This window comes from Desmodus rotundus, chromosome 9 (genome assembly GCF_022682495.2).
Source record: "Desmodus rotundus isolate HL8 chromosome 9, HLdesRot8A.1, whole genome shotgun sequence".
Taxonomy (NCBI): Eukaryota; Metazoa; Chordata; class Mammalia; order Chiroptera; family Phyllostomidae; genus Desmodus; species Desmodus rotundus.
The window spans coordinates 63,998,359-64,025,511 of record NC_071395.1 but is presented as its reverse complement, the minus strand read 5'-3'; the positions used below and the strand labels follow the sequence as shown (position 1 = coordinate 64,025,511).

Below are 27,153 nucleotides of genomic sequence, written 5' to 3'. Positions count from 1 at the left end.
CCTCTAAGCCCAGCACAAGTACAGCCACCTGCAGATCACTTTGTAACTCAGGATGGGTGGCTCCAGGCACGGCACAGGCAGTAGCCACTGTCCTTCCTGAGAGGCCCCAGAGCCAGAGCACCCAGTGGACAGCTTCAGATCATGACAGAGCACCACCCAAACACCTCTATGAGTGACACACTCAAGGGGCCAACTGGTTGGGCAGCAGAGCTCCAGTAAAGTGAGTCCTGCTCCAGGGGGTCAGGCCCTGCACAACAGCTCCTCTGCTGTGGTCACAGCCGGGCCTCACAACCAATTGACCTGCAGGAGATAAATCCTTCCTATTGATGTACCAACAGCAATAAAGGCTCAGCTACAACAAGAGGGTGTACACAGCCCACATGGGGGGCACACCTGGAGCGTCTCACCCAGGTGATAGGAGGCTGGGCCACTGTGCTACTATGAAAGGACACTCTACCAAGACCGGGAGATGAAGCTGCTCTACCTAATACATAGAAACATACACAGGGAGGCTGCCAAAATGAGAAGACAAAGGAGCATGACCCAAATGAAAGAACAGAATAAAACTCCAGAAAAAGAGCTAAACAAAATGGAGACGAGCAGTCTACTAGATGCAGAGTCCAAAACACTGGTAATAAGGGTGCTCAGTGAACTCAGGGGAAGAGTGAGGACTTCAACAGAGAAAAAGGAAACATAAAGAACAAGTCATAAATGAAGGAAACACTAAATGAATGAAGAATACATTAGAGGGAATCAACAGTAGAGTAGATGAAGCAGAAGACTGAGTCAACAATTTGGAAAATAAGGTAGCAGAAAACACCCAATTAAAACAGCAAAAAAAAAAAAAATTCCCCCAAATGAGGATAGTTTAATGGGCCTCTGGGACAACCTGAACTGTACCAACATTCGCATCATAGGGGTTACCAGAAGGAGAAGAGAGAGAACAAAAAAATGGAAGATCTATTTGAAAAAATAATGATGGAAAACTTCCTTAACCTGGTGAAGGAAATAGACATAGACATACAAGTCCAGGAAGCACAGAGAATCCCAAATAAGATGAACCTAAAGAGGCCCACTCCAAGGCACATCATAATTAAAATGCAAAAAGGTTAAAGATAAAGAGAGAATCATAAAAGCAGCAAGAGAAAAGCACAGAGTTGCCTACAAAGGAGCTCCCGTAAGACTGTCAGCTGATTTCTCAACAGAAACATTTCAGGCCAGAAGGGACTGGCAAGAAATATTCAAAGTGATGAAAAGCAAGGACCTATAGCCAAGATTACTCTACCCAGCAAAGCTATCATTTAGAATCACAGGGCAGATAACAAAAAGAGCTTTCGAGGCAACAAAAAGCTAAAAGAGTTCATCATCACCAAGAGAGTATTATACAAAATTTTAAAGGGACTTCTTTAAGAAAAAGAAAAAATGGCAGGCCCTGCCTTGGTCATGAGGATCCATAGCTTCCAGAGCAGGCTCGAGGACTTCTCCCTTTGGGTCTGGAAGTTGGAAGCAGCCAAAGCTGATTATCATGAAGTTAGCAGATATGAATTTAGCTGACGAATTGCATATGCCATCTCTCCCCAGAATGATGTTTGCAGACAACACGGCTTAAGAATGCAGCATGGTTCTGGCCTTGGGTTTGAGTTCAATGCTACAGGTACATGCAGATGTGTAAGCAGCTACTGAGGAATGTTTGGAGAACCTGGCCTCACAAGTGACCAGGAGCAGGTGAGAGCAGGAATACTGCAATGAGGTTATTAAACCACTACATACAGTAGATTATACAGTAGATTATAGTAGATTATAATAGAACATTACTTGGAGAGTCTCTTAGGTTAATGTTGTACCTACAACAGATCATATAGTACAAAGAAACTTTTAACTCAGAGAACAGATTACATTTTTGGAAAAAGTTCTCCTATTTGAGGATGAACTTCACAGTCATGGAGTTTCAAGCCTAAGAGTAAAAATTGGGGTCATGCCTTACAAGGTTGTTTTGTTTTGTTTTGTTTGTTTTTGCTGTTGTGTTTTTTTCTTGAGAATTGATGTAAGGCTTATAAGAAAATAAATGGAGTAAATGCTCCAAATAAAAGATATAAGGTGACTGAACTGATAAGACAACAGACTGCATATGCTGCCTACAAAAGACTCACTTTAGGTTGAAAGATGTACTTAGAAGTAAAGGGATAAGAAGATATTTCTTAAAAATGGGAATAAACAAAAAATCTGGGGCAGAAGTACTTACACCAGATAAAACAAACTTTAAAACAAAGGCTATAACAAGAGACAAAGAAGGACCCAGCAACTCCACTTCTGGGCGTTTATCTGAAGAAACCCAAACACTAACTCGAAAAGACGTCTACATCCATATGTTCACTGAAGCATTATTTATAATAACCAAGACACGGAAGCAACTTAAGTGTCCATGACTAGATGAATAGATAAAGAAGAAGTGGTGCATATACACAATGGAATATGACTCAACCATAAAAAATATAATAAAATGTTGCCATCTGCAACGACATGGATGGACCTGGAGGTTATTATGATGAGTTAAATAAGTCAGACAGAGAAACACAAATGCCATATGTTTTCACTTATATGTGGAATCTAAAAAACAAAATAAATGAACAAGTAGAACAGAAACAGTCTGATTGATACAGAGAAAATTTTGACAGTTGCCATATTGGGGGGTTGGCTGTTGAGGAGGTGGGTGAAAAAGGTGAAGAGGTTAAGAAGTACAAATTGGCAGTTAGAAAACAGTCATGGGTATGTAAAGAACAGCATGAGGGATATAGTCAGTAACAGTGTAATGACTATGTGTGGTGTCAGGTGGGTACTAGACTTATCAGGGTGATCATATCGTAAGTTAAATAAATGTCTAATCACTGGACGTATACCTGAAACTAATATAATATTGTACCTCAATGGTAATTGAAAAATAAATTATTTTTTAAAGTGCAGTTGCTTTTATATTTTCTATAAGATATTGATCTTATATCCTGCAACCTTGCTAAACTCATTTATTAGTTCAAATATGTTTTCGTTTGTTTGGTTTTCATTTTTATTTTTTGTGTATCCATTAGAGTTTTCCATATACAAGATAATGGCATCTACAAGTAAAGGCAGTTGCACTTCTTTCTTTCCAATCTGGATGCCTCTTAATTCTCTTTTATTTTTCTCTTTGCTTCATTGTCCTGGCTAGAACCTCTAGGCCAGTGACAGAAATTGCAAGAGCCAACACCCTTGTCCTGTTTCTGACCTTAGAGGGAAAGCCTTTAGTCTTTCACCATTAAGTATGTTATTAGCTGTGAGTTTCTCATAGATGGCCTCTGAAGACTGAAAAAGTTTTCTTCCATTTTTATTTTTTAATTTTTTTAATCATGAAAGAATGTTAGGTTTTTATTAAATGCTTTGTGTGTGTCTATTGGTATGATCACATGCTTTTTGTTCTTTATTCTATTAACAAGGTGTATTACATAAGTTGATTTTTGTATTTTAAACCAACCTTGCATTCCTCGGATAAATCCCATTTCATCATGGTGTATAATCTTTGTTATATTTTACTGGATCCAGGTGTGGGCTGAGAATTTTTGCATCTATATTCATAAGGAATATAGATGCAAAAATTTTCTTTTGCATCTATAGTTTTCTTGTTATGTCTTTTTTTAAGTTTATTTATTTATTTTTTAGAGAGACCAGTAGGGAGGTAGAAAGAGTGAGAGAGAACCACTGATTTGAGAGAGAAACATCAATTGGTTGCCTGTCATTAGAGTCCTGACCAGGGACCAGACCAGCAACCCTTCTGTTTGTGGTATGACGCCCAATCGTCTGAGCCACAGCAGTCAGGGCTTCTTGTTATGTCTTCCTCTGCTTTTGGTATTAGGATAGTATTGGCCTCATAAAGTTATGTGGGACACATTTTCTCCACTTTTGTGTGAAACTCCACAAGAAGAGTTTGTGAGGATTGGTATTCATTCATCCTTAAATGTTTTAAAAAATTTACCAGTGAAGCCATGTGGGCCTGGATTGTTCTTTGTGGCAAGAATTTTTTATTACTAACTCAATCTCTTTACTTGTTATAGATTTGTTCATATTTTTATCCTTTCTTGAGTTAGTTTTGTAGTTTTCATTTTTTTCCAGGAATTTGTCCATGTCATGTAGGTTATCTTATTTGTTGGCACACAATTGTTCATAGTATTTCTTAATATTCCTTTTTGTTTTTATATGGTTGGTAGTAATGGCTCTTCTTCATTACTGATTTCAGTAAATCGTCTTCTCTCCCCTACCCTTTTGATCAGTTCAGCTAAAGTTTTGTTGATTTCATTGTTTTCCAAGAAAAACAAATTTTGGTTTCGTTTACTTGTTCTCTTTTTCTATTCCTTATTCCACTTGTTTTCCATTTTAGCCTTTATTCTTTCTTCCCTTCTTCCTACATTAGGTTTAGTTTGCTTTTCTTTTTCTTGTTTCTTGAGGTGGTAGTTTTAGTTATTGATTTGATCTCTTTTCTCCTTTTACAACTATGTTTTCCTCTAAGCTCTGCTTTCACTGTATACCATATATTTTGGTATGTGGTAGTTCTGCTTTCTCAAAACATATCAAAATATTTTCTAATTTCCTTTATAATCTCTTCTCTAACTCCTTGATTACTTATGTGTGTTATTTAATTTCAAAATATTTGTGAATTTCCCAACTATCCGCTTGTATTGATTTCTAATTTTATTTCATTTAGGTGAACTACACACTTTGTCCAGTTTCGTTCATTTTAAGTTCACTGATACTGCTTCACGACCTACTTTGTCACCAACTTGGGAAGGTGCCCCGCGCGCACTGAGCACACGTGTATTCTGCTGTGGCTGGGCGGAGGGCGCTCTGGATGGCCATTCGGGTTAGCTGGTTTACAGTGCCACTCATGTCTTCTGTTTCCATGGTCTTCTATCCAGTCATCTAGTTTTTGCATCCATCATTGAAAATGGAATACTGACATCTTCAACTATGTTTGTTAAAGTGTCTATTTCTCCCTTCAGTTCTGACAATTTTTGCTTTATGTATTCTGAGGCTCCATTATTAGGTACATATATATTTATAAGAGATTGATCCTTTTTCATTAAAAATATTATTTGTCTGGTATTAGTATAGCTGCTCCAGTTCTCTTTTGGTTACTCTGCATGATATATCTTTCTCCATCCTTTTACTTTCAGTCTGTTCATGTTTTTGCATCTAAAGTGTTTCTCTCATAGGCAACATATATTTGGATCTAGTGTTTCAATCTATTCTACCAATGTCTGCCTTTTAATTAGAACATTTAACCCATTTACAGTTAATGGTATTCTGATAAGGTAGGATTTACATCTACCATTTTGCTATGTGTTTGCTATACTCATTCTTATGCCTTTTTTGCCCCTCTATTCCTCCACTAGGCCTTCTCTTTTGTTACATAGATATATTCTAATTTCATATCAGTTAATTTTTTTTAGTTTCAGTAATTGCATTAAACATTTTTTATTTTCATAGTCCATCCTTTACAAAGAAGATAAGAAATTTCTGAAGTCCATCTTTCAATTCTTTTGGGATTCACTCTGACTCAGCAACATTTTTAGTTGAGAGAAGTGTTTCTTTGTTCACACTTTTTTTGTTTGTTTTTCTTTTTTTGATATATTTATTGATTAGGCTATTACAATTGTCCCATTTCTGCCCCTTCACTCAACTCCATCCTGCTCACCCCCTCCCTCCCACATTCTCCCCCTATAGTTCATGTCCATGGCTCATACTTATAAGTTCTTTGGCTTCTACATTTCCTACACTATTCTTACCCTCCACCTGTCTATTTTCCACCTATCATTTATGCTACTTATTCTCTGTACCTTTCCCCACTCTCTCCCCCTCCCAATCCCCTATTGATAACCCTGCATGTGATCTCCATTTCTGTGGTTCTGTTTCTGTTCTGGTTGTTCGCTTAGTTTTCTTTTCTTTTGGTTTTAGATGTGGTTGTTTATAACTGTGAGTTTGCTGTCATTTTTACTGTTCATATTTTTTATTTTCTTTTTCTTAGGTAAGTCCCTTTAACATTTCATATAATAATGGCTTGGTGATGATGAACTCCTTTAACTTGACCTTATCTGAGAAGCACTTTATCTGCCCTTTCATTCTAAATGATAGCTTTGCTGGATACAGTAATCTTGGATGTAGGTCCTTGCCTTTCATGACTTGGAATACTTCTTGCCAGTCCCTTCTTGCCTGTAAGGTCTCTTTTGAGAAATCAGCTGACAGTCTTCTGGGAACTCCTTTGTAGGTAACTGTGTCCTTTTCTCTTGAGCTTCTAACATTCTCTCCTTCTCTTTAATCTTGGCTAATGTAATGATGATGTGCCTTGGTGTGTTCCTCCTTGGGTCCAGCTTCTTTGGGACTCTCTGAGCTTCCTGGACTTCATGGAAGTCTGTTTCCTTTGCCAGATTAGGGAAGTTCTCCTTCATTATTTTTTCAAATAAGTTTTCAATTTTTTGTTCTTCCTCTTCTCCTTCTGGCACCCCTATAATTCGAATGTTGGAACGTTTCAAGATGTCCTGGAGGTTCCTAAGCCTCTCCTCATTTTTCTGAATTCTTGTTTCTTCATTCTTTTCTGGTTGGATGTTTCTTTCTTCCTTCTGTCCACACCATTGATTTGAGTCCCAGTTTCCTTCGCCTCACTATTGGTTCCCTGTACATTTTCCTTTGTTTCTCTTGGCATAGCCTTCGTTTTTTCATCTAGTTTTCGAACAAATTCAACCAATTCTGTGAGCCAGTGTTTTGAACTGTGCGTCTTAATAACCAGTGTTTTGAACTGTGCATCCGATAGGTTGGCTATCTCTTCCTCACTTAGTTGTATTTTTTCTGGAACTTTGAAGTGTTCTGTCATTTGGGCCTTTTTTTTTTTTTGTCTTGGCGCTTCTGTTACTTAAAGGGGTGGAGCCTTAGGCGTTCACCGGGGCGGGGTAACGCTGGTCGCTGAGCTGTGACGCTGTACATGGGGGAGGGGCCGAGAGGGAGCAATGGCGCCCGCTCCACTCTCCACCGGATTTCAGTCTTTCACTCCACTACCCACAATCAAACTGGACCCCTCTGGTGCTGGTTCCCCAGTGGGTGGGCTTGTGCACACTCTAGGCCCCTGTGGGTCTCTCCAATGACCTCTCCTGTGGGGCTGGGAGTCTCTCCTGCTGCCGCCCCAACCCCTATGGGCGTTTTCAATCAGAGGTCTGAGGCTTTATTTCCCCGCGCTGGAGCCCTGGGTTACTCGGTCTGCTTTGCTCCCCGCCGTTCTTCCCAGTTTATCTGTGCGCGAATGTGGGGCCGCAGGGTCTGCTAGTGGTCAGACTGCCTGCCTGGTACGTCCCACACTCCACCAGTTTCGGTCCCGCCACGGCCTCGCGAGTCCTCTCCGCCGTGGCTGCCCGTCTCCGCCCCTCCTACCAGTCTGGATGTATGTTTCTTTTTTATCTACTTGGTGTCGGACTTCCTTGCCATTGGATTTTCTGTCAGTTCTGGTTGTGCGAAGAGGCGCAGTGTGTCTTCCTACGCCGCCATCTTGGTTCTCCTGTTCACATTTTTAATAAAGATTTTATTTATTTATTTTCTAGAGATAAGGGAAGGGAAGGAGAAAAAGAGGGAGAGTCACTTTAATGTGTGGTTACCTTTCGGGCACCCCCAACCAGGGACCTGGCCCGCAACCCAGTCATGTGCCCTAACTGGGAATTGAACTGGCAACACTTGGGTTCACAGGCTGGTGCTCAATCCATTCAATAAGCCAGGGCCTGTTCACGCTTTTTGAGAAGCAAGTGGGTGTTCACTGTCCTGATGTAACTGTTCTGAAAGTCAATGCTGGGCTCTTTCTTGCCTGTGGAGGCAGACATACTATGACTTAGGTCCACAGAACTTGGAGAACTTGTATCTGGTGTCTTCAGGCTGAGTTTACTCAGAGGAGCGGTGGGGTGGCTCTTCAATGCTGACGGCGAGCTTTGACATTTACCATGATGTGTAACTATTTTGTTGCGTGTTTTAAAAGTAATAACAATACACTTTTGGAGTCTTTGTACTTTTCCACAATTTATGCTTCTTTAAAACTAAGTGTAGCCCTGGCTGGATAACTCAGTTTGTTAGAGAGTCCTTCAGATGCACCAAGGATGTGGGTTCTATCTCCAGTCAGGGCATACACAGCAGTCAGCCAATGAATGCATGAATGGCTGGGACCACAGATCAGTGTTTCTTTCTCTCTCTCTCTCTCTCTCCCCATCTCCTTCCCTATTCCTCTCTCTGTCTCTAAAATCAATAAATAAAAAATTTAAAAACTGAGTGTATAATTTGTTGCTTTTAAATTAAGAAGTTTCTGTATTTTGGGTGTCAGTTTGGGCTTGGGTTTGAGGTGCACTTGAGAATTACCCAGCAACGGCACTGGAAGTAGTGTGGATATGCTCCTTCAAAAGTGCTGTTAGCATCATTGACTAACTGTAGGCCCAGAGGAGACAGCAGGCCTGGCCCAGGCAGCTGTCTTGCAGTTTCCTTGAGATAGTGCTTCTGTCTCATTGCCGCCACCGTCCCCACACCATTAAGATCTGGTGACGAAAGGTCATATCAATTCTTTGATTTTTAGAGTATAAAATGATATACAAAAGCTTTGCTCCCATACAGCTTCATTTCCCCTGCTTTTTGCTGTTGTTGTCACACAAATCATATCTTGTGTGCCTGTCAACACAGATTTATAATTATTGTTTTCTCTCCCTTTTATATTTATGTTTATACTGTCTTTTATATTTACCTACATAGTTACTTTAACTGGCATATTTTATTTCTTCGTGCAGACTTGAGTTACTGATTAATGTCCTTTAGGGTTTATTGTAGTAATTGCTGTCTTCTAGAAGTGAATTTTTACTTACCGTCTTTTCTCATTCCCTGCCTGTGATGTGCCCCCACTTTGCGTACAAACCAGTGAGACTTGGGACACTCAGGCTCAAAGCTGGGCTCTCCCTCCAATTGTCACGCAGACAGTGAGGGACAGTGTGTGTTGTCCTCCCTTCCTGTTTATAGAACCCAAGATTATTTAGGTGACAACATATTTGGGGCAGGTGGGCCTCTTCGCCTGCCCCATGTATTGAATTGTGTTTGGTCTGAGCCAGGCACAGTCCCACTGCCAGAGCTCACAGTCAGTGTAGAGCAGCAGGTGACCCAGGACTTAGCCCCACAATAAATAATGGTAGAGGCCAGCCCCCTTCTGTTTGCAAAGTGGTTGCTTGAGCAAGTGATGCTTGCAGCTGCGGCAGCCTTCTCGTGACCATGAGGTAATTAGTTTAAGATTAAAGGTGGCAGAGCCAAAAGACAGAGCCGGCCTGGGTCTTTGACTGCATCTCTGAGTATTACACCTGCTGTGGTGCCATCTGGATGCCACCTGGATTCTGCTCTGGCAGCTGAGGCAAGATGGAGCAGGAGTGGGAGATGAGAGGATGGATGGCAGCCATCTAGAAGAGGTCTACAGAGGGTCCATTGATTCACGAATGTTACCCTTCCACTTTCACCACTTAGAGACCTGCTCAGGTTTCTAGGGCTCTGGCCTAATTCATCCAAATGCTCCCAATCACTGTAATAGGTCACATGGCAGATGAAATTAGGAATCAAAGCGAGGTCCTCTACTCACGACTTTCATGACTAAACCTCCAGACTCCACCTCTTCTTCTTGTGTTTCCGCAACAATAATTGCCTGTTGCCATTACTGCCATCCCTATTGGGTCCTGTGAGTCCCGTTTAAATCCCAGTGTGAGTTCTAGACCGGGACTGATGGAGTCAGGATAACTCTGTTGCACATGAACTTGGAGAATACAAGAGCACTGTGCTAGGCGGAGCCTGGTTGGGGAGAGGACAGAGAGGAGGGAGGCTGTGCTGGTGGGTGCCCAGAGGTGGGCACCAGTCATGTGGAACTGAGGGGCTGCAACAAGGCAGGGAAGGCCTAGGTTTGCAGTGGGGACCCTTTCTACTCAGGTGACTTGGTTTCCTTGAGGAGGTTAGGCTCTAGTAAGGAGAAATGGGTATTCCAGGCTCAGGAAGGTGTGGACCTGGGACCAGGTCCCCAGCTGTAAGTGTGCGGGAAGCACTCACCACAACCAGTGGCTTCCATCCTGCCGCCTCCTCCCCCTCTGCTGGCTCTACAGCCACTACTGCCAGATCCCTCACTACCCAGCTCGGACACCAACCTGGGCTCCACCCTCCCTTCTCTGCTCTCCTGGGCAAGGCTTTCCCTGAGAGAGCCCCTTTCCCCAACTCCGCCCAGCATGGCTCCCTACCCCAAACCTCCCCACTGCCAAGTCTTGCCCACTCTGTAAAAATTACCTCCCTGGGAAGCCTCCTGTAACTGTTTCACCATCCCCAATCCAAAAGAAGTGCTTGGACAAGGCTCTTGATCTCTCCAAGTTTCCAGTTTATCACATATGTGCTAATAGTAGTTTGTGCCACATGGTGTGGAAACACGAGTGGTGGAGATGATATCAGACTCAGCATGGAATCTGTGGGCTCTCCAATATTTTAACATAGAATCACGTTTCGTTATTATAGAACCAAATGCACACACACACACAGCAAATGGAGAGAGAAAAAAATCCCCTATAATAAGCTCGCCAGCTAGGCCTTCTACTGGGAGTGTTTTTGGAGACTTTTCTTCCTTTGTTGTTACAGAAACAGATTATTATTGCTGGGCTTGTTAGAGGCTGAGGGGTTTTGTTGTTACTACAGCTACACTGAGATATAATTCACATACCACACAATCCACTTTCTTGAAGCATATAATTGAGTAGTATTTAAGTATATTACAGAGCTGTGCAACCATCACATTTAAAATATTTTTTCACCCCCAAAAGAAATCCTCTCCCCTTTAGCGGTAACCTCCATGTTTTATTTTTTGCTTAACATTATTTTGCAAGCATCTTCCTGTTACCCAATAATCTTCTTAACTACCTTGTCTGGTGACTGCTAGAGAAGGATTTTGGGGGAGGGGCTGGCACAGCTGAGGTGTTCTAGAATGATAGTGTTGGGGAGGAGCGGGAAGCCTGAAGGAGCAGTGACTGAGCGGAGCCCGAGAAAGAGCTGAGGGAGTGACAGCAGCTGACTGCGGAGAGCAGGGACCTGACTTTGGGGTGGAGAGAAGCAAAGCTCTGGAATCAGAATCCACAGCACTACGGAATGGAATGTCGGGAGGATGAAAGAGGAAGGGGTCAGTCAGCACCCGGGTGGGGCGGTGCGGTGGAGTGAGAAGTAAGGTCAATAACTGAGTACCACAAGGAGGAGAGGGCCACAGGTTTGGAGAAAGATTAAAAATGAGCTTGATTTTGGACTTGCTGGATTTGGGGGCTTCCGGGTCTTGTGGCGGAGTCACAAAGTTGCGGGCGTGGGATGCTCAGGTTTTGGCCTCAGGAGGCGCTCAGGACCACAGGGAAAAGGTTTGGGATTGAGGGTGTAAGGCCACGTGTGAGGCCTTGGGAGCCTGATATGATCCAGGGTGGGTCCGAAGGATAAAGAGAGCGCCTGAAGAGCACTGCACTTTGAGGGGTGGGGGTGGTGGGCGAGGGTGAAGAGCATGTCACCAGTTGGGAGAAGCCTGAGCTGGAGGCGCTGGGCTGTGGTGGTGGGGAGGCTGGAGCGCAGTGCGGGGTCGGAGGCGCAGAGCTGCAGCCTGGCAGAGCCGTCCTCGCGTGAAGTGCCGAGCGTGTGTCCCTTGGCCGCCTGCGAGTTTGGGCTTCTCCGTCCCCTCATGCAGCATCTCATCCAGGTAGCAAGGCGAGTCCTGCCCGTCCAGTGAGGTCCGCAGGGTTCAGGTCGGGAAGCCTCCAAAGGCTTCAGGTTCCTGACCTGCCCCGCCAGGCGGTGGAGTGGCTTAGGGGGCGGTCCTCTTGCGGTGGGCTGGCTGGAACAGGGGTCGCTCCCCGCAGAGTCCTAAGTCCCCAGAATGGCCCCAGGCTCCCCGGCGCCCGGGCTGAGAGATCGCGCGACAGCTCGGGACGCACCCACCGAGTTGGAGCATTAGGGAAAGTTGGGGAACTTGACTTGGTTCGATATTGTCACCCCTGGACACTTGGGGGACCGATGCCCGCGCCTCCCGGAGCGCAGCAGAGACAGGCGAGGCCCAACGGACCCGGGCGGGGGAAGGGGCGGTGCTCCACAGAGCCCGAGAAGGGAGGGCGCACCGGCCAGCGGGTGTCTCCACCCCTCCGCGGTCCCGCCTCTGGGTCCGGCCCGAGAGCGCGAGCCTGGCGGGTAGGACGCCGCAGGCGGAGGCGCGGTCCAGCGCTGCGGGCCGGCCGTGCTCCGAGGAGCCCCGCGCGCGGCGCGGCCCGAGTAGGAGACGCCGCCGGCCATGCGGCTGGAGGCGCAGGACGCGCTGTATGTGGCGCTGGAGCTGGCCATCGCCGCGCTGTCGGTGGCGGGTAATGTGCTGGTGTGCGCCGCAGTGGGCACGTCGAGCGCGCTGCAGACGCCCACCAACTATTTCCTGGTGTCCCTGGCCGCAGCGGACGTGGCTGTGGGGCTGTTCGCCATCCCCTTTGCCATCACCATCAGCCTGGGCATCTCTACGGACTTCTACAGCTGCCTCTTCCTCGCCTGCTTTGTGCTCGTGCTCACGCAGAGTTCCATCTTCAGCCTCTTGGCTGTGGCCGTCGACAGGTACCTGGCCATCCGTGTCCCGCTCAGGTGAGGCGCGCGGCGGCCTCGAGCCCCGTCGAAGCCCTGCCAACGACCGTGCGCTCCAGGCCCAGGTTCCTGGCGTCGGGAACGGGCCAGGCACGAGCTCGGGCCGGGCTCTGGAGGCCTGGGCTTCCCCGGATGCGTGCCTCTCTTTGAGAGGATCTGTGTAGGGACAACTCTAGGGGTTCTGGGCAGTGCTGTCCCCGGGAGCCGGGCCTGCCATGCAAACTCCAGGAAAGGCACCACCCCTGAGGGCTGGTGGAGAGGCCCAGAAGCCGGAGGTTTGCTGATGGTATCTCCTTCTTTCAGCAAGAACTGTTTCTTTCCTTCCACCCCTCACTCGCGGCCAGTGGGGGGTGGGGTGGGGTGAGGTGGGAGGGGGAGGAATGGTGGGGCAGAGCAGCAGCACTGTGAGTGCTGGGGATCCGGGAGGCCAGTCTGGGTAGTTTCCAGGGCAACTTCGGACGCTGGGACTTAGTGTTACCAGAATAGACCCTACACACACGACCCAAGTTCAGAATGTACCTGGTGCAAAATGGGAGCTAGGCCTTCCTGGGCGGGAAGGAAGGTGTCAGCTAACTTTGCAGAATGCTGGAACACGTGTCCCTGCATGCTTAATGGTGACTCAGATCACCTCCATATACTTTTAGAAAGAGGTCAAGTGTTTCTCCCCTTCATGCCGCTGCATAGCCTTGTTTATCCCCGCTACCCCATCCCAGCAGGCTGGGAGCGGGCCACCAGCATTTCAGAACTGAAGAAGTTAAGGGTTCTGGCTTTCTCCCACACTGAGAAAATGTAGGGTTCAGGGGATGGAGCCAGCTAGCAAGAGGAGTGGAGCCCAGCTGTAGGTGACCCAGGACCTGAGCTGCCCTGGAAGGGCAGGAGTGCCTGGAAGCCTCGGGGCTTATTGAGAGTATTTATGCCCTGTCAGTGGTGTCTGGGCCCCTTGGGCATTTCTGAGTTGGGTGAGCTTGGGATCTCTTTGGTTTCGGGGTGAGATAGGGAACTGTCACAGGACAAGGAAGGAAGGAAAGGAATTAACTTGAGTGCCAACTCTGTGGGGCAGTTTATATTAAACTTATATCCTTTAATCCTTTCAGTAATTCCAGAAGGGAGTCACTGTTCCCTGAGCCTGGCTGGTAGGTGAGGGAGATTAGCATCTTGCCCAGAATGGTGCATTTGGAGTGAGTCTCCGAGCCAGGACTTGAACCCAGGGCTGGCACTGCTGTCCTGCTGTGCCTGCAGGCCGTCCCGCAGGGCTGTGTGCAGTGTCAGTGTCAGAACATGGGCCGAAAGCCTACTGCGACTTCTAGGAGCAGATCCTCCCTCCAGAGAACGGGCAGTTGGAAGAGAAACGGGTTTGAGGGAGCTGGCCTGGAGGGTGCTCCCAGCAGCTTTTTTAGCAGACAGACATGTTGAGCCTGTCCCTGTGGGTTGTGTCCTGGTCCCAACCCGAACAGGAAGCTCATGCTTTGCCAGGCTGTGAGTCTGATCTACATGCCTGGGCCTTTCCATGTGCTGCTGCCCTTGGCAACTAACCAGGAGCCCTCCTGCATCTGATCAGGTGTGACAGGGCCCAGGGACGCCCAAGGTTTGGGGTGGCATGGCACACTTCTCTCTCAGGGTCCCTTTCCTGCCTCTAGGTCCTCCTGGTGGTTATTTGGTGGCCTTTTGGATTGTTTGCATCCAGCAGGCAGTCACAAATGCCACCCTGAGTTACCCGTATAATAGAAGCCCAGGGCTTGCCCCTGGCAGGGGTCCAAAGAGGCCCCAGCTCAGTGGGAGTTACTGGGGGAATCCCCTGTGTGGAGCAGGAATTCCATAAAAGTTTAAATCTGTTAGTTCTTGTCCTGGTTTGTGCTGGGTGGAGACTTGAAAAAAATGGGTGTGGGTGTGTTAAGAAGAAAGAAATGTGAATCATTGGCTGGTAACTTCTCCTTTGCAATTGCTAAGGGCAGGAGATGGTAAGTAGAGAGGGCAGAATGCTCTTTGGAGAGCCATCCCGAGGCTGGTCCCTCCCTGCTGCCCTCTGGCCCACCCACATGAGTGGGGAGGTCTAGAAGACGAGTGTGCAAGCGGCAGCACCTCCCTGCCCTGGGAAGGTTTGGGCACCTGAGCTGTCCCCAGCACCCACTGTCCCCCTCAAGCTTGTACCAGCGACACTCAGGGCTCCAGAGCCCTCCTGGGGCCTGAGGGCCCTTGTCCCTCAGCGGTTTCTCACTCCCTGCTTCTGAAGACCGTGGCCCCTGTGTGAAGGCTAAAATGATGATTTAGGGCCCCACCAGGCCCTACTGAGTCCATCTCTGGGGTGGGGTATGTGTGTGATTCCTGTGTCAGTGTCTTTAATTAGGAACTTCTGTCCCCACCCAGGTTTGAGAGCCCTCTTGGGGTCATGAAGCCCAGAGGTTCCCCTTCACTTTATTGACATGGGTGGTTGGGGCCCAGCTCAGATGTGGCTCCAAGGCCCCTCTTGGGTCATGGACATCCAGGTAGGAGTCAAGTTGGGAGTGCCGAGGTGTGTCCCTGGTAAAGCAAGCAGTAATGAAGGCGAGGTCCAGGTACTGAGGGCAAAAGCAGTCCTTGGACTAGCCCTGGCTTCTACCCATTCACTGACTCACTGATGCTGTGGGCTTGGAGGCATTTGTGCCCCAGGGCTCCAGGCCACGGACCCTCAGCCCCTCCCTGACTGTCACCCAGCTGCCCATGCGTTTACAAAGAAGGGGGAGATGACAGTGCAAGAGGAAAGGGGAGCCCTGAGGTGATGCTGTGCACAAAAATGACAAGTTGGGCTGGACTTGAAAATGAGGAGTGTCTGCTCAGATCAAGGCACTGCCCTTGGCCTTCAGACTGGGGGCTGTCTACAAATGAAAAGGGTCTGCTGCCTCGGGTTCAAGTGTGTACAGTGCCTGGTATTCCTGGCAGAGGTTCCAGTCAAAGTGGTGCCATGGGAAGTGGGCAGGAATGGGGCCGTGCGTGCGGCAGAGCTGGGTGCACGGGGTTGTGTGTCCCTAAGGAGTGCATCTGCCCAGGCTGCTCCAAAGCTCACTTCACCCTCGGGCTGTTTCCGGTTGGAGCCCTTCCTCCTCCCTGAACTAATCCTGGTCCCCTTCACGCCACACTCCCAGCTGAGTTGGGACTGGGCCACCGCTGTGTGAGTCACCTCTGTCCAGCAGCCTTCCCTGCCCTGCTCCTGGACTCCAGCTCCCTGCCCAGAGTGCTGAGTCTCCAGGGGAGCTGCGGAGGGTGTTTTCCAGAGGTTGGCTGGGTCGCCAACAGACTGGAAGGGGTTCATTTGTCCAGGGACCCTGACCCCGCCCCTGGGTCCCTTAGGCACTTTCTCTTTTTCTTTCTTTTAAAAAAAAAGATTTTATTTATTTATTTTCAGAGAGAGGGGAAGGGAGGGAGAAAGAGGGAGAGAAACATCAATGTGTGAGAGATACATCAATCGGTTGCTTCTTGCACATCCTCAACTGGGGGACCTGTCCTGCAACCCAGGCATGTGCTCTGAGTGGGAATCGAACCTTTCGGTTTGCAGGCTGGTACTCAGTCCGTGGAGCCACACCAGACAGGGCCCTTAGTCGCTTTTTCTCATGCGTCACATGTCTGGGCTGAGATAGGTACTGACGACTTCTCAGCAAGAGGGTGATGTCTTGGGTGAAAACACAGCCTCCACTTAATCAGACTGAGCTGCATGTAGGGGTGGGAGGCTGGGGATTTTGAGTGTTTTTTCAAAGGTTTTTCCTTTTTTATTATTTGAGCTACTGTTCTCATATGATAAAATTCACCTTTAATGTTGTTTTGAAGTAAAGCTAGGAGAGAAGTTTATCAGCTCTGGGTCCTACCCGCCCCCCAGCTTTTCCAACGACCCCCTCCTTGGGTCCTGCCTTTTCCATATCAATGTTATCGTTCTTGGGCTGGTCATTCCCATTGTCGTGGGTTGAAGAGGGCCCCCTCCCCAGCCTGTGAATAGGGTCTTATCTGGGAAAGGACTGTTTCCTTACATGGATTTTGAGTAGAGGAGCTTATCCTGGGTTAGCTGGTGGCCCTAAATGCAATCACATGGTTACAACACAGGCAGGCAGAGAGAAAGGAGACAGAGACCAGAGGGGGCTGGGGCCACTACCAGCAGCTGGGAGAGTGGCAGATTCTCCCCCGGAGCCTCTGCAGGGAGCGGGGCCCCACCCACACCTTCCTTTCAGGAGTTTGGCCTCCAGAACTCCGAGAGAAGCGACACTTTAAGCCCCCAAGTTTGTGGCTGTGTTGCAGTAGCCCCGGGAAACCACCGTTACTACATGAATATGCTTAAATCAACTGTGTCGACTGCACACCCTCTCCACGTACTGGCTTGTCCTTCATTCTCTCCACAGTAAACATTTCTGACAAGTCATCCAGTTTCACTGCCTCCCCTTCCATGGGCCCCATGGAATTGTCACTGAATTGCTCCTGTCAGGTCACCCCTGCCATGACCCCTTTGTGGCTGAATCTAACAGTCACTTCTTGATGTCTTGGATCAAGGCAGCAGGTGTTGCGGGCAAGGGCTGGCCCAGGGACTGGCCCGCAGGTGCTGGGGGGGCCCACAGGCCCTGACTCCCAGCTGTCCCTCGAAGGCCTGGGGATGCCTGCCCCCTTCATAAGGGAACATGCCCTCAGATCAGGCCTGGAGAAGAAGTCTCCGGACTCAGGGGGAGGGAGGGTCCTGGGTTCCAGTGTGCTGTTGTTTTACCCACAGTTTGCATGCCGTTCTTTGCACTCCACCTCCCAGCCTGGAGCCATGACTACCAGACACAGGTGCTGCCGGGCTCTGGCTGAGCCTAGGGCTGTGTTAATGGGAACCTCTAGTGGCCCCATCATACTTGTGAGCAATTTAGTTCCCCTCTGGGCACACATGTGCCTAGGCAGAGTATAAGGTCTGGTCTGGTCTGGCCAATGGGGCCCTCTAGCACCGTCTGAGGGGGAACCAGTGTAATCCAATCTGGATGGTTTCCTGGAGGTCCCGTGCTGTCACTGGGGCTGGAGTGCAGCCAGCTGGCCAGTCATCAGGAGCCTTAGGAGCCTGAAGCTGGGAGGAGGTCACAGTAGGGCCTCTGAGCATTCAGGCCTGTGGGTGGGAGCACAGGGCTCTTCTGAAGGTCGAGAAGGGTCCATCAGCCCAGGGACTGGGGACCACAGCAGCCCACACTCGGGGCAGCGGAAGTCCCCTATAGGTATGCAGGAAGGTGTCGAGTCTGCCCTGGGGCAGCACTGGCCTGGGAAGCACCTGGCCAGTCTCAGCACTGTTCCCAGAGAATTCTGAAAGGTACAGATGGCTGCCTTTGATCACCTGGAGAACAAGTGTGTACAGAGGGACAAGAGTTAACCGTTTTCATGCGGTAGGCCATCTGCTTGCCTTCCTCCGTAATGGCGGGCACAAGTCTCCTTCGTCATGGGACCCTCCCTGCCGGCACGTTTTCATCTCTCAGCTTGGGATCACAGTTGTGGGGACAGATATGAGGAATTGTGTCCTCAGCTGCTCTGGACATTAGAATTTTTAATCCTGGGAACAGCACTGCTCTTTTAAAGCCTTTTCTGTGTGCCCAGAACCTTATGTACCTCGTCCTGTTTCACCTTTACACTAGTAGCAGGGCAGATGCTTCCCTGCTACTTCACAGACGAGGAACTCCGGACTCTGCGAGCGAGGACCCGCCCAGGGTCACGCCGGAGCCAGCGTTGGGTACACCTGTCTTCCCAGGATGTGAACAGCTGAAGGTCATCCAAAAACACCCCCTTAATGAGTGGTCCCTTGTAGGAGTAGATAAGGGAGGACAATTACAATTGGGACAAAGAAGACTATAGCTAAATAGTAAAAAGACCAAATGAGGAGGAGACGGCGAACCCTTGGCCAATGTGCATGAAGTGTCCCTGAACTGCAGGGACATTGGAGGACCTCCTCCTGCCCCTCCTTCCTGGGGGGTGGGAGGGGAACAGAGGCCCAGCCTGTCCTGAGGCTGCAGATTCCTGACTGACCTTCCAAACAGGGCTTCAGAGGGGCTGTTCTCCCCTCGGGGCTTTTAAGAGGTGGGACCTCCTAGGCTGACAGGCTGGAGACAACTGCCACTGGCAGTAGGGACTTCAGGGCAAATAGCAAATGGATCTTCTTCAACCAGATGAAAGTTGAGAACAGCCAGTCTCGGGCTCCGTGATGGCTTTCTGGAGGGAGAAGAGTGCTTTTTCTGGGGGGCTGGTGCCGAGTTTGCATATGGGATAAATGGGAGGAAGGAGCATTTCGAACTAAGGTGGAGCACATGCACAATAGCCAAGCAGGGGAGCCATTCTGGGCTCCCCAGCCATTGGTGTGGCTGAGGGTCCGAGAGCAGGCAGGTCAAGGAGGGCTCAGCTGCTTGCTGAGGAACATGGGTGTTCTTCTCAAGGTACTGGTAAGTCCATGAAGGAGATTTTTATTTTTTTATCCTCACCCAAGGGTGTTTTTTCCATCACTTTAAGGGAGAAAGGAAGGGAGAGAGAAAAACATCAATGTGAGAGAGAAACATCGATTGGTTGCCTCCCGTACATGCCTGGATGGGGGGGTTGGACCCACAACCCAGGTATGTTCCCTGACCGCGAATTGAACCCACAATGCTTCAGTTATGGGACGATACTCCAACCAGCTGAGCCACACTGGCCAGGATGAAGGAGGTTTTTTAAAATTATTATTCTTTTTGTTTTGACAGAAATCAATCAGTCTGCACAAAAGTACGTATTCAAAAGTACAGAAGGGCACAGGATGGAAAGCGAACCTGTCCTGTCTCTGCCCCTTACCTGCCCCTCTGCTGGGCAGCCCTCTCAGACTGTTTCTGACGGCATGTCTTCTGAGGGCCATGCCACTCTTTCTGGCAACACCTGGGTTTGTGCTGCCATCTTTATTTATTTTCTAGTTTTTTGAATTAATCATTTTTATTTTTGCAGTTGACAAACATTAGTATATGAGTGTCAGATGTACACCCTGGTGATTAGACATTATATGACTTACTAAGTGATCATGTCGATAAATCTCGCACCCACCTGACAGCCACACAGCTATCGGAATACTACTGACTGTATTCGCTATGCTGTCCTTCACATCCCCGTGACTATTCTGTAACTACCAATTTGTACCCCTTAATTCCTTCACCTTTTCACCTACCCCCATCTGGCAATAATCAAAATGTTCTCTGTAGCTATGGGTCTGTTTCTGTTCTGCTTGTTTGTTTTGTTTTTTAGATTCAATTGTTGATAGATATGCCTTTATTGCCATTTTATCATTCATATTTTTCTTTTTTCTGTTTTTAAAAAGGGTTTTATTTTTTTTATTTTTAGAGGGGAAGGGAGAGAGAAAGAGAGGGAGATAAACATCAATGTGTGATTGCCTCTTACACACCCCCTATGGGGGACCTGGCCTGCAACCCCGGCATGTGCCCTGACTGAGAATTGAACCAGCAACCTCCGCTTCGCAGGCTGGCACTCAATCCACTGATCCACATCAGCCAGGGCTTCTTCTCCTGCTACTTAAAGAAGACCCTTTCACATTTCTTGTAATGTTGGTTTGGTGATGATGAACTCCTTTAGCTTTTCTTGTCTGGGAAGCTCTTTATCTGTCCTTCAATTCTAAACGCTAGCTTTGCTGGATAGAGTAGTCTTGGTTGTAGGTCCTTGCTTTTCATCACTTTGAATATTTCTTGCCAATTCCTTCTAGCCTGCAAAGTTTCTGTTGAGAAATCAGCTGACAGTCTTATGGGAGCTCCCTTGTAAGTAACTAACTGCTTTTCTCTTGCTGCTTTTTAGATTCTCTCTTTGGCTTTAACCTTTGGCATTTTAATTATGATGTGTCTTGGTGTGGGCCTCTTTGGATTCATCTGGTCTGGGACTAAGTGCTTCCTGGACTCGTATGTCTATTTCCTTCACCAAGTTAGGGAAGTTTTCCATTGTTATTTTTTAAATAGGTTTTCAATTTCTTGCTCTCTCTCTTCTCCTTCCAGCAGCGAATATTGGTACACTTGAAGTTGTCCCAGAGACTCCTTACACTATCTGCATTTGGGGGGATTCACTTTTCTTTTTGCTATTCTGATTGGGTGTTTTTTGTTTCCTTATATTCCAAATCACTGATCTGATTCTCTGCTTCATCTACTGTACCGTTGATTCCCTATAAATTATTCTTCATTTCAGTTACTGTATCATACACTTCTGATGTTTTTTTTGTTTTTGATGCTCTTGAAGTTCTAAGTTCACTGAGCATCCATCCTTATGACCAGTGTTTTGAACTCTGAATCTAGTAGATTGCTTGTTTTCATTTTGCTTAGTTCTTTTTTTTTTTTTTTGGAGTTTTGTTCTCTTCTTTCATTTGGGACATGTTTCTTTGTCTCGTTATTTTGTCAGCGTCCCCATGTTTGTTTCTATGCATTAGGTACAGCTGCTACATCTCCCAGGTAGCCTAATGTAGAGTGGCCTAATGTAGTAGGTGTTTCGAGGTGTCTGGTGGCATAGCCCTCTCAATTACCCAAGCATTGCACTCAGGGTGTGCCCACCGTGTGGGCTGTGTACACCTGCCTGTTGTCGTTGAGCCTTGATTGCTGTTGGCATGTCAGTGGGAAAGATTTATCCTCAGACTGATCAGCTGCAAGGACTGGCTGCAACCACCATTGAGGATCAGCTGTGCAGGGGTCCACCCACATAGCTGGACTTACTTCAGCAGGGCTCTGGTGACCTCTGAGTCGTCCCCTTGACTGGGTTGCTTGTGGAGGTGGTTGGGTGGTGATGCTTTGATGTGGCCTGAAGCTGTCCACTGGTTGCACTGGCTTTGGGGCCTCCCAGGGGAGGTGCAGGCCAAGGTCAGCTGCTGCCCATGTTCTGTCTGGAGCCACCCAGCATGAGCTACAATGTGACCTGCAGATGCCTGATACTGATGCTGGGCTTAGAGGTATCCAGGAGGGGCCAAGCTGTGAACTAAGGCCAGCAGCTGCTAGCATAGGACCTGGGGTTGCTTGAGAGTTATGGGGCACACTGAGGCCAGAGGCTGCTTGTTTGAGAGATTTAGGAAAATCCGAAGCATGAGCCAGACAGGCCATTCATATGGAAAAGCCACTGGAAACAGCCTGAGTGGGGCTGAAAGTTGGGTAGGGCAAGGTCTCAGATAATCACTAGGACAGGGTAAACAGTGTGAGTGAGGTTGATAAGAGTCTCAGATATTGGTGCCCACCTGCTGGTTCTGTGGGGTGCAGTGGGGGGTTCTCAGAAAAGGAACAATGGCCTCTGCCAGCACTTTTGTCTGACAGAAAGCTGTCCTCTAGCTCTCTCTTTCTGATGCCAGACACTTCAGTTCCTCCCATATGTTTCCAGTGCTTTTCAAGCAGGAGCCCCAGCACTGGAGCTCAGCAAGTGAGTCCAGGTAAGCCCATTTGCAGGCCCTTTAAGAACTGCCAGGGAGTCCAGCAGCCCTCTGTCTCACTCAGCCACACTCCCTGCTGATTTTTACAGCCAGAACTTATGGAGACTTCTCTTCCCGACCCTGGAACCCTGGGCGACGGGGTCTGGTGTGGGCCTGGGACACCTCACTCCTCAGTGAGGGATCTCTGCAGCTGAGATATCCCTTCTAATTTTTTCAAATCCATACCTAAGGATATGCTTATTGAATTGAGAGAGAAAGAGAGAACCATCAATCACTTGCCTCCCATACACGCCCCAACCAGAGATTGAACCTGCAGCTTTTTGGTGTAAGGCACAACGCTCCAAATGAACCACCTGGCCAGGGCTCCCTCCTTATTTTTATCCACCACATGTGTGTAGGACCAACCCATTCTGTGTCTCTACCTCTCCTACCAGTCATGATGTGGCTTCTCTTTAAATCTCTCCTTGTAGGACTTCTGTTCAGCCAAATTCCAGGTGGTTCTGAGTGGTGGTTGTTTGGTAATTTAATTGTAATTTTCATGTGGTGTGCCACCATCTTTTAACAGGACCAGTTGACTCTTTGCCACGTAATAGGAGGATTGAGGCTCACTCAAGCCCATATCCTAATCCTGCTCTTTCCAGTTTTTGTTATACAGTATTTTAATTTTTTTTCCTGTGGATAATTCTTTCAGCCTTCATTTCTAATTCCATCAATTGTAGGCAGTATCTATTAACTGTCAAGAGAAATGAGGAAAGCATACTGCCGTCATCCCTCCCACCTCTCTCCACCTCCTGCTATCAACTCTACCTTTATTTTAGCACACTGCCTACCTAGTCAAGGTTTTACTTTCAGAAAGGCAATTCATATTGTGCAGAAATTGAAGCCAGAAATTGTGCAGAAAAGGATAAATGTAAAAGCAGCCACCAAGCTCTCACCTCTGGTTTCCCGATTGCCTATCAAAGGCAACTGCTGTTCCTTGTGGGTTTTTTTACCTACACAAATTATGAACTGAACACATTTATATTGTACCATTACTTTACACTGTCAAGGTTAACACCATTTACCTTGTATTTTGTAACTAGAAGAAAGTTTCCTGAACTTAGAGAGTTTCCGAGAATTGCAAACTGAGTAACGGCATTTATGATGTTTTCTTGTGTGTATCTCACCCGTCCCGGAACGGAGCAGTATGGTTGAAGTAGGACATGCATTCTGTCTCTAAACACATGCTTCTCAAGAAGATGGTTCTAATAACCAGGTCAAGTGGGTTCTATTTTTAGGTGCTATCCATGGCTCAAAATTACACCACCTTTTAGTCTGCTTCATGTTTGGATCACGATTTTCTCATCAAGAAATAAAAAGAAAGTCAAAGGAAGAACATGGCTTCCCATATGCATATGAAAAGCCAGCTTCTTCGTCATCCTCGCTGCTGACTGGCTGCATGAGCCTTCTGACTGGGGGCACGCGGTCAGCTGTGCCTTCTTTGTACTCTCGGAGTTGCTCTGCTGTGTCTTGCATTCCATGTTTTCTTTTCCCTTTCTGGATTCCATATTTGTTTGTTTGTATACAATCCTTAGGTAACCTTTAAAGGACATGGGAGATAAACTTTCTGGGTTCTTAAATGCCAAAGATGTTTTTATTTCTCACATGTGATTGGTAGTTTGAATGTGGTTCAGAAGTTTAAAGGCATTGCTCAAGAAGTCTGATGTGCATGTGATTCCTTTTGTGTGCGTGTATGAAAAGAGTAGCAATGTTTTATTTTTATTTTTATTTTTTAAAATATATTTTACTGATTATGCTATTACAGTTGTCCCATTTTTTCCCCCTTTATTCCCCTCCACCCTGCACACTCCCTCCCACCTGCATTCCCCCCGTATAGTTCATGTCCATGGGTCATACATATAAGTTCTTTGGCTTCTACATTTCCTACACTATTCTTACCCTTCCCCTGTCTATCTTCTACCTACCATTTATGCTACTTATTCTCTGTACCTTTCCCCCCTCTCTCCCCCTCCACTTCCCTGTTGATAACCCTCCATGTGATCTCCATTTCTGTTATTCTGTTCCTGTTCTAGTTGTTGCTTAGTTCTGTTCTGTTTTGTTTTGTTTTGTTTTAGATTCGGTTGTTAATTGCTGTGAGTTTGTTGTCATTTTCCTGTTTATATTTTTTATCTTCTTCTTCTTAGATAAGTCCCTTTAACATTTCATATAATAAGGGCTTAGTGATGATGAACTCCTTTAACTCGACCTTACCTGGGAAGCACTTTATCTGCCCTTCCATTCTAAATGATAGCTTTGCTGGGTAGAGTAATCTTGGATGCAGGTCCTTGGCTTTCATGACTTCAAATACTTCTTTCCAGCCCCTTCTTGCCTGCAAGGTTTCTTTTGAGAAATCAGCTGACAGTCTTCTGGGAACTCTTTTGTAGGTAACTGTGTACTTTTCTCTTGCTGCTTTTAAGATTCTCTCCTTATCTTTAACCTTGGGTAATGTAATTATGATGTGTCTTGGTGTGTTCCTCCTTGGGTCCAGCTTCTTTGGGACTCCCTGAGCTTCCTGGACTTCCTAGGAGTGTATTTCCTTTGCCAGATTAGAGAAGTTCTCCTTCATTATATGTTCAAATAAGTTTTCAATTTCTTGGTCTTCCTCTTCTCCTTCTGGCCCCCCTATAATTCGGATGTTGGAATGTTTAAAGATGTCTTGGAGGTTCCTAAGACTCTCCTCATTTTTTTGAATTCTTGTTTCTTCATTCTGTTCTGGTTGAATGTTTCTTTCTTCCCTCTGCCCCAAACTGTTGATTTGAGTCCTGGTTTCCTTCCTGTCACTGTTGGTTCCCTGTAGATTTTTCTTTATTTCACATAATGCAACCTTCATTGCTGCCTGGGTCTTTTTTATGCTGTTGAAGTACCCAGTGAGTTCCTGGAGCATCCTGATAACCAGTGTTTTGAACTGTGCATCTGATAGGTTGGCTATCTCTTCATCGCTTAGTTGTATTTTTCCTGTAGCTTTGATCTGTTCTTTCACTTGGGACTTTTTTTTTGTCTCAGGGCACCTGTTTCGTAGTAAGGGGCTAAGCCTTAGGTGTTCACCAGGGCAGGGCAATATACATCAATTCGTTGTGACACCATATGTGGGGGAGGGGTCTGAGAGGGAACAATGCCGCCTGCTCCACTCTCTGCTGGTTTTCAGTCACTTCCCCCACTACCCACAATCAAACTGGGCCCTTCTGGTGCTGGTTCCCGGGTGGGTGGGTTTGTGTATGTTCTAGGACCCTGTGGGTCTCTCCAATGAACTCTCTTGTGAGGCTGGGAGTTTTCTCCCGCTGCCGCCTCAACCCCCACAGGTGTTTTCAGTCAGAGGCTTTGAGGCTTTATTTCCCTGTGCTGGAACTCTGGGTTGTGTGGTCTGTCTTGCTCCCCAGTTGTTCCTCCCGGTTTATCTGCACGTGAACGTGGGACTGCCTGGTCCGCATTCCGTCACCTCGCAAGGTCCGCCAGCTGCCAGTGTCCCTCGAGTCCTCTCCACCCAGCTGCCCATCTCCGCCCCGCCTACTGGTCTGGATGAATGTTTCTTCTTTAACTCCTTGGTTTTCAGACTTCCATACAGTTCAATTTTCTGGCAGGTCTGGTTGTTTTTTTGTTTTTGAATTTGTTGTTGCCCTTCTTTTGGTTGTGCGAAGAGGCACAGTGTGCCTACCTATGCCTCCATCTTCTGATTCTTGTTTTGTTTTTTTGTGTTTTTTTTAAATGTATTTATTGATTATGCTATTACAGTTGTCCCATTTCCCCCCCCACTCCACTCCATCCTGCCCACTCCCCTCCCTCCCACATTCCCCCCCCATAGTTCATGTCCATGGGTCATACTTATAAGTTCTTTGGCTTCTACATTTCCTACACTATTTTTACCCTCCCCCCGTCTATTTTCCACCTATCATCTATGCTACTTATTCTCTGTACCTTTACCCCCCTCGCCCCCTCCAACTCCCTTATTGACAACCCTCATGTTCTAGTTGTTTGCCTAGTTTGCTCTCGTTTTTGTTTTATGTGTGGTCGTTAATACTGTGAATTTGCTGTCATTTTTACTGTTCCTATTTTTGATCTTTTTTTTCTTAGGTAACTCCCTTTAACATTTCATATAATAAGGGCTTGGTGATGATGAGCTTCTTTAACTTGACCTTATCTGAGAAGTACTTTATCTTCCCTTCCATTCTGAATGATAACTTTGCTGGATACAGTAATCTTGGATGTAGGTCCTTGCGTTTAATCTTGGGTAATGTAATGATGATGTGCCTTGTTGTGTTCCTCCTTGGGTCCAGCTTCTTTGGGACTCTCTGAGCTTCCTGGACTTCCCGGAAGTCTATTTCCTTTGCCAGATCGGGGAAGTTCTCCATTATTTGTTCAAATAAGTTTTCAATTTTTTGTTCTTCCTCTTCTCCTTCTGGCACCCCTATAATTCAGATGTTGGAACGTTTCACGGTGTCCTGGAGGTTCCTAAGCCTCTCCTCATTTTTCCAAATTCTTGTTTCTTCATTCTTTTCTGGTTGGATGTTTGTTTCTTCCTTCTGGTCCATACCATTGATTTGAGTCCCAGTTTCCTTCTCATCACTATTGGTTCCCTGTACATTTTCCTTTGTTTCTCTTAGCATAGGCTTCATTTTTTCATCTGTTTTTCGAACAGATTCAACCAAGTCTGTGAGCATCTTGATAACCAGTGCTTTGAACTGTGCATCCAATAGGTTGGCTATCTCTTCCTCGCTTAGTTGTATTTTTTCTGGAGCTTTGAAGTGTTCTGTCATTTGGGCCATTTTTGTTTGTTTGTTTGTCTTGGCGCGTCTGTTACTTAAAGGGGCGGAGCCTTAGGTGTTCACCGGGGCGGGATAATGCTGGTTGCTGCGCTGTGACGCTGTACGTGGGGGAGGGGCCGAGTGGGAGCAATGGCGCCCGCCTCACTCTCCTCTGGATTTCAATCTTTCACTCCGATACCCACAATCAAACTGGGCTCCTCTGGTGCTGGTTCCCAAGTGGATGGGCCTGTGCACAGTCTAGGCCCCTGTGGCTCTCTCCAACGA

At 47.1% G+C, this 27,153-nt stretch overlaps 2 protein-coding genes and 2 pseudogenes across 2 annotated transcripts in view; 3 read left to right on the top strand and 1 right to left on the bottom strand.

Moving 5' to 3' along the window:
- The window catches only part of SPECC1 (sperm antigen with calponin homology and coiled-coil domains 1), a 261,258-nt gene extending 256,162 nt beyond the window's left edge, over positions 1 to 5,096 (top strand). The window contains exon 15 of the mRNA XM_071219291.1: positions 4,730 to 5,096. Within this exon, the coding sequence (XP_071075392.1) occupies positions 4,730 to 4,831 (102 nt within the window). The 3' untranslated portion in view covers positions 4,832 to 5,096. The remainder of the gene's footprint in view (positions 1 to 4,729) is intronic.
- Positions 1,444 to 4,161, top strand: LOC112308784 (TIP41-like protein; annotated as a pseudogene).
- Positions 5,097 to 5,519: 423 nt separating the features above from the next.
- On the bottom strand, positions 5,520 to 8,553 carry LOC112308420 (UPF0711 protein C18orf21 homolog; annotated as a pseudogene).
- A 3,697-nt stretch (positions 8,554 to 12,250) lies between these two features.
- The window catches only part of ADORA2B (adenosine A2b receptor), a 34,488-nt gene continuing 19,585 nt past the window's right edge, over positions 12,251 to 27,153 (top strand). The window contains exon 1 of the mRNA XM_053910997.1: positions 12,251 to 12,699. Within this exon, the coding sequence (XP_053766972.1) occupies positions 12,365 to 12,699 (335 nt within the window). The 5' untranslated portion in view covers positions 12,251 to 12,364. The remainder of the gene's footprint in view (positions 12,700 to 27,153) is intronic.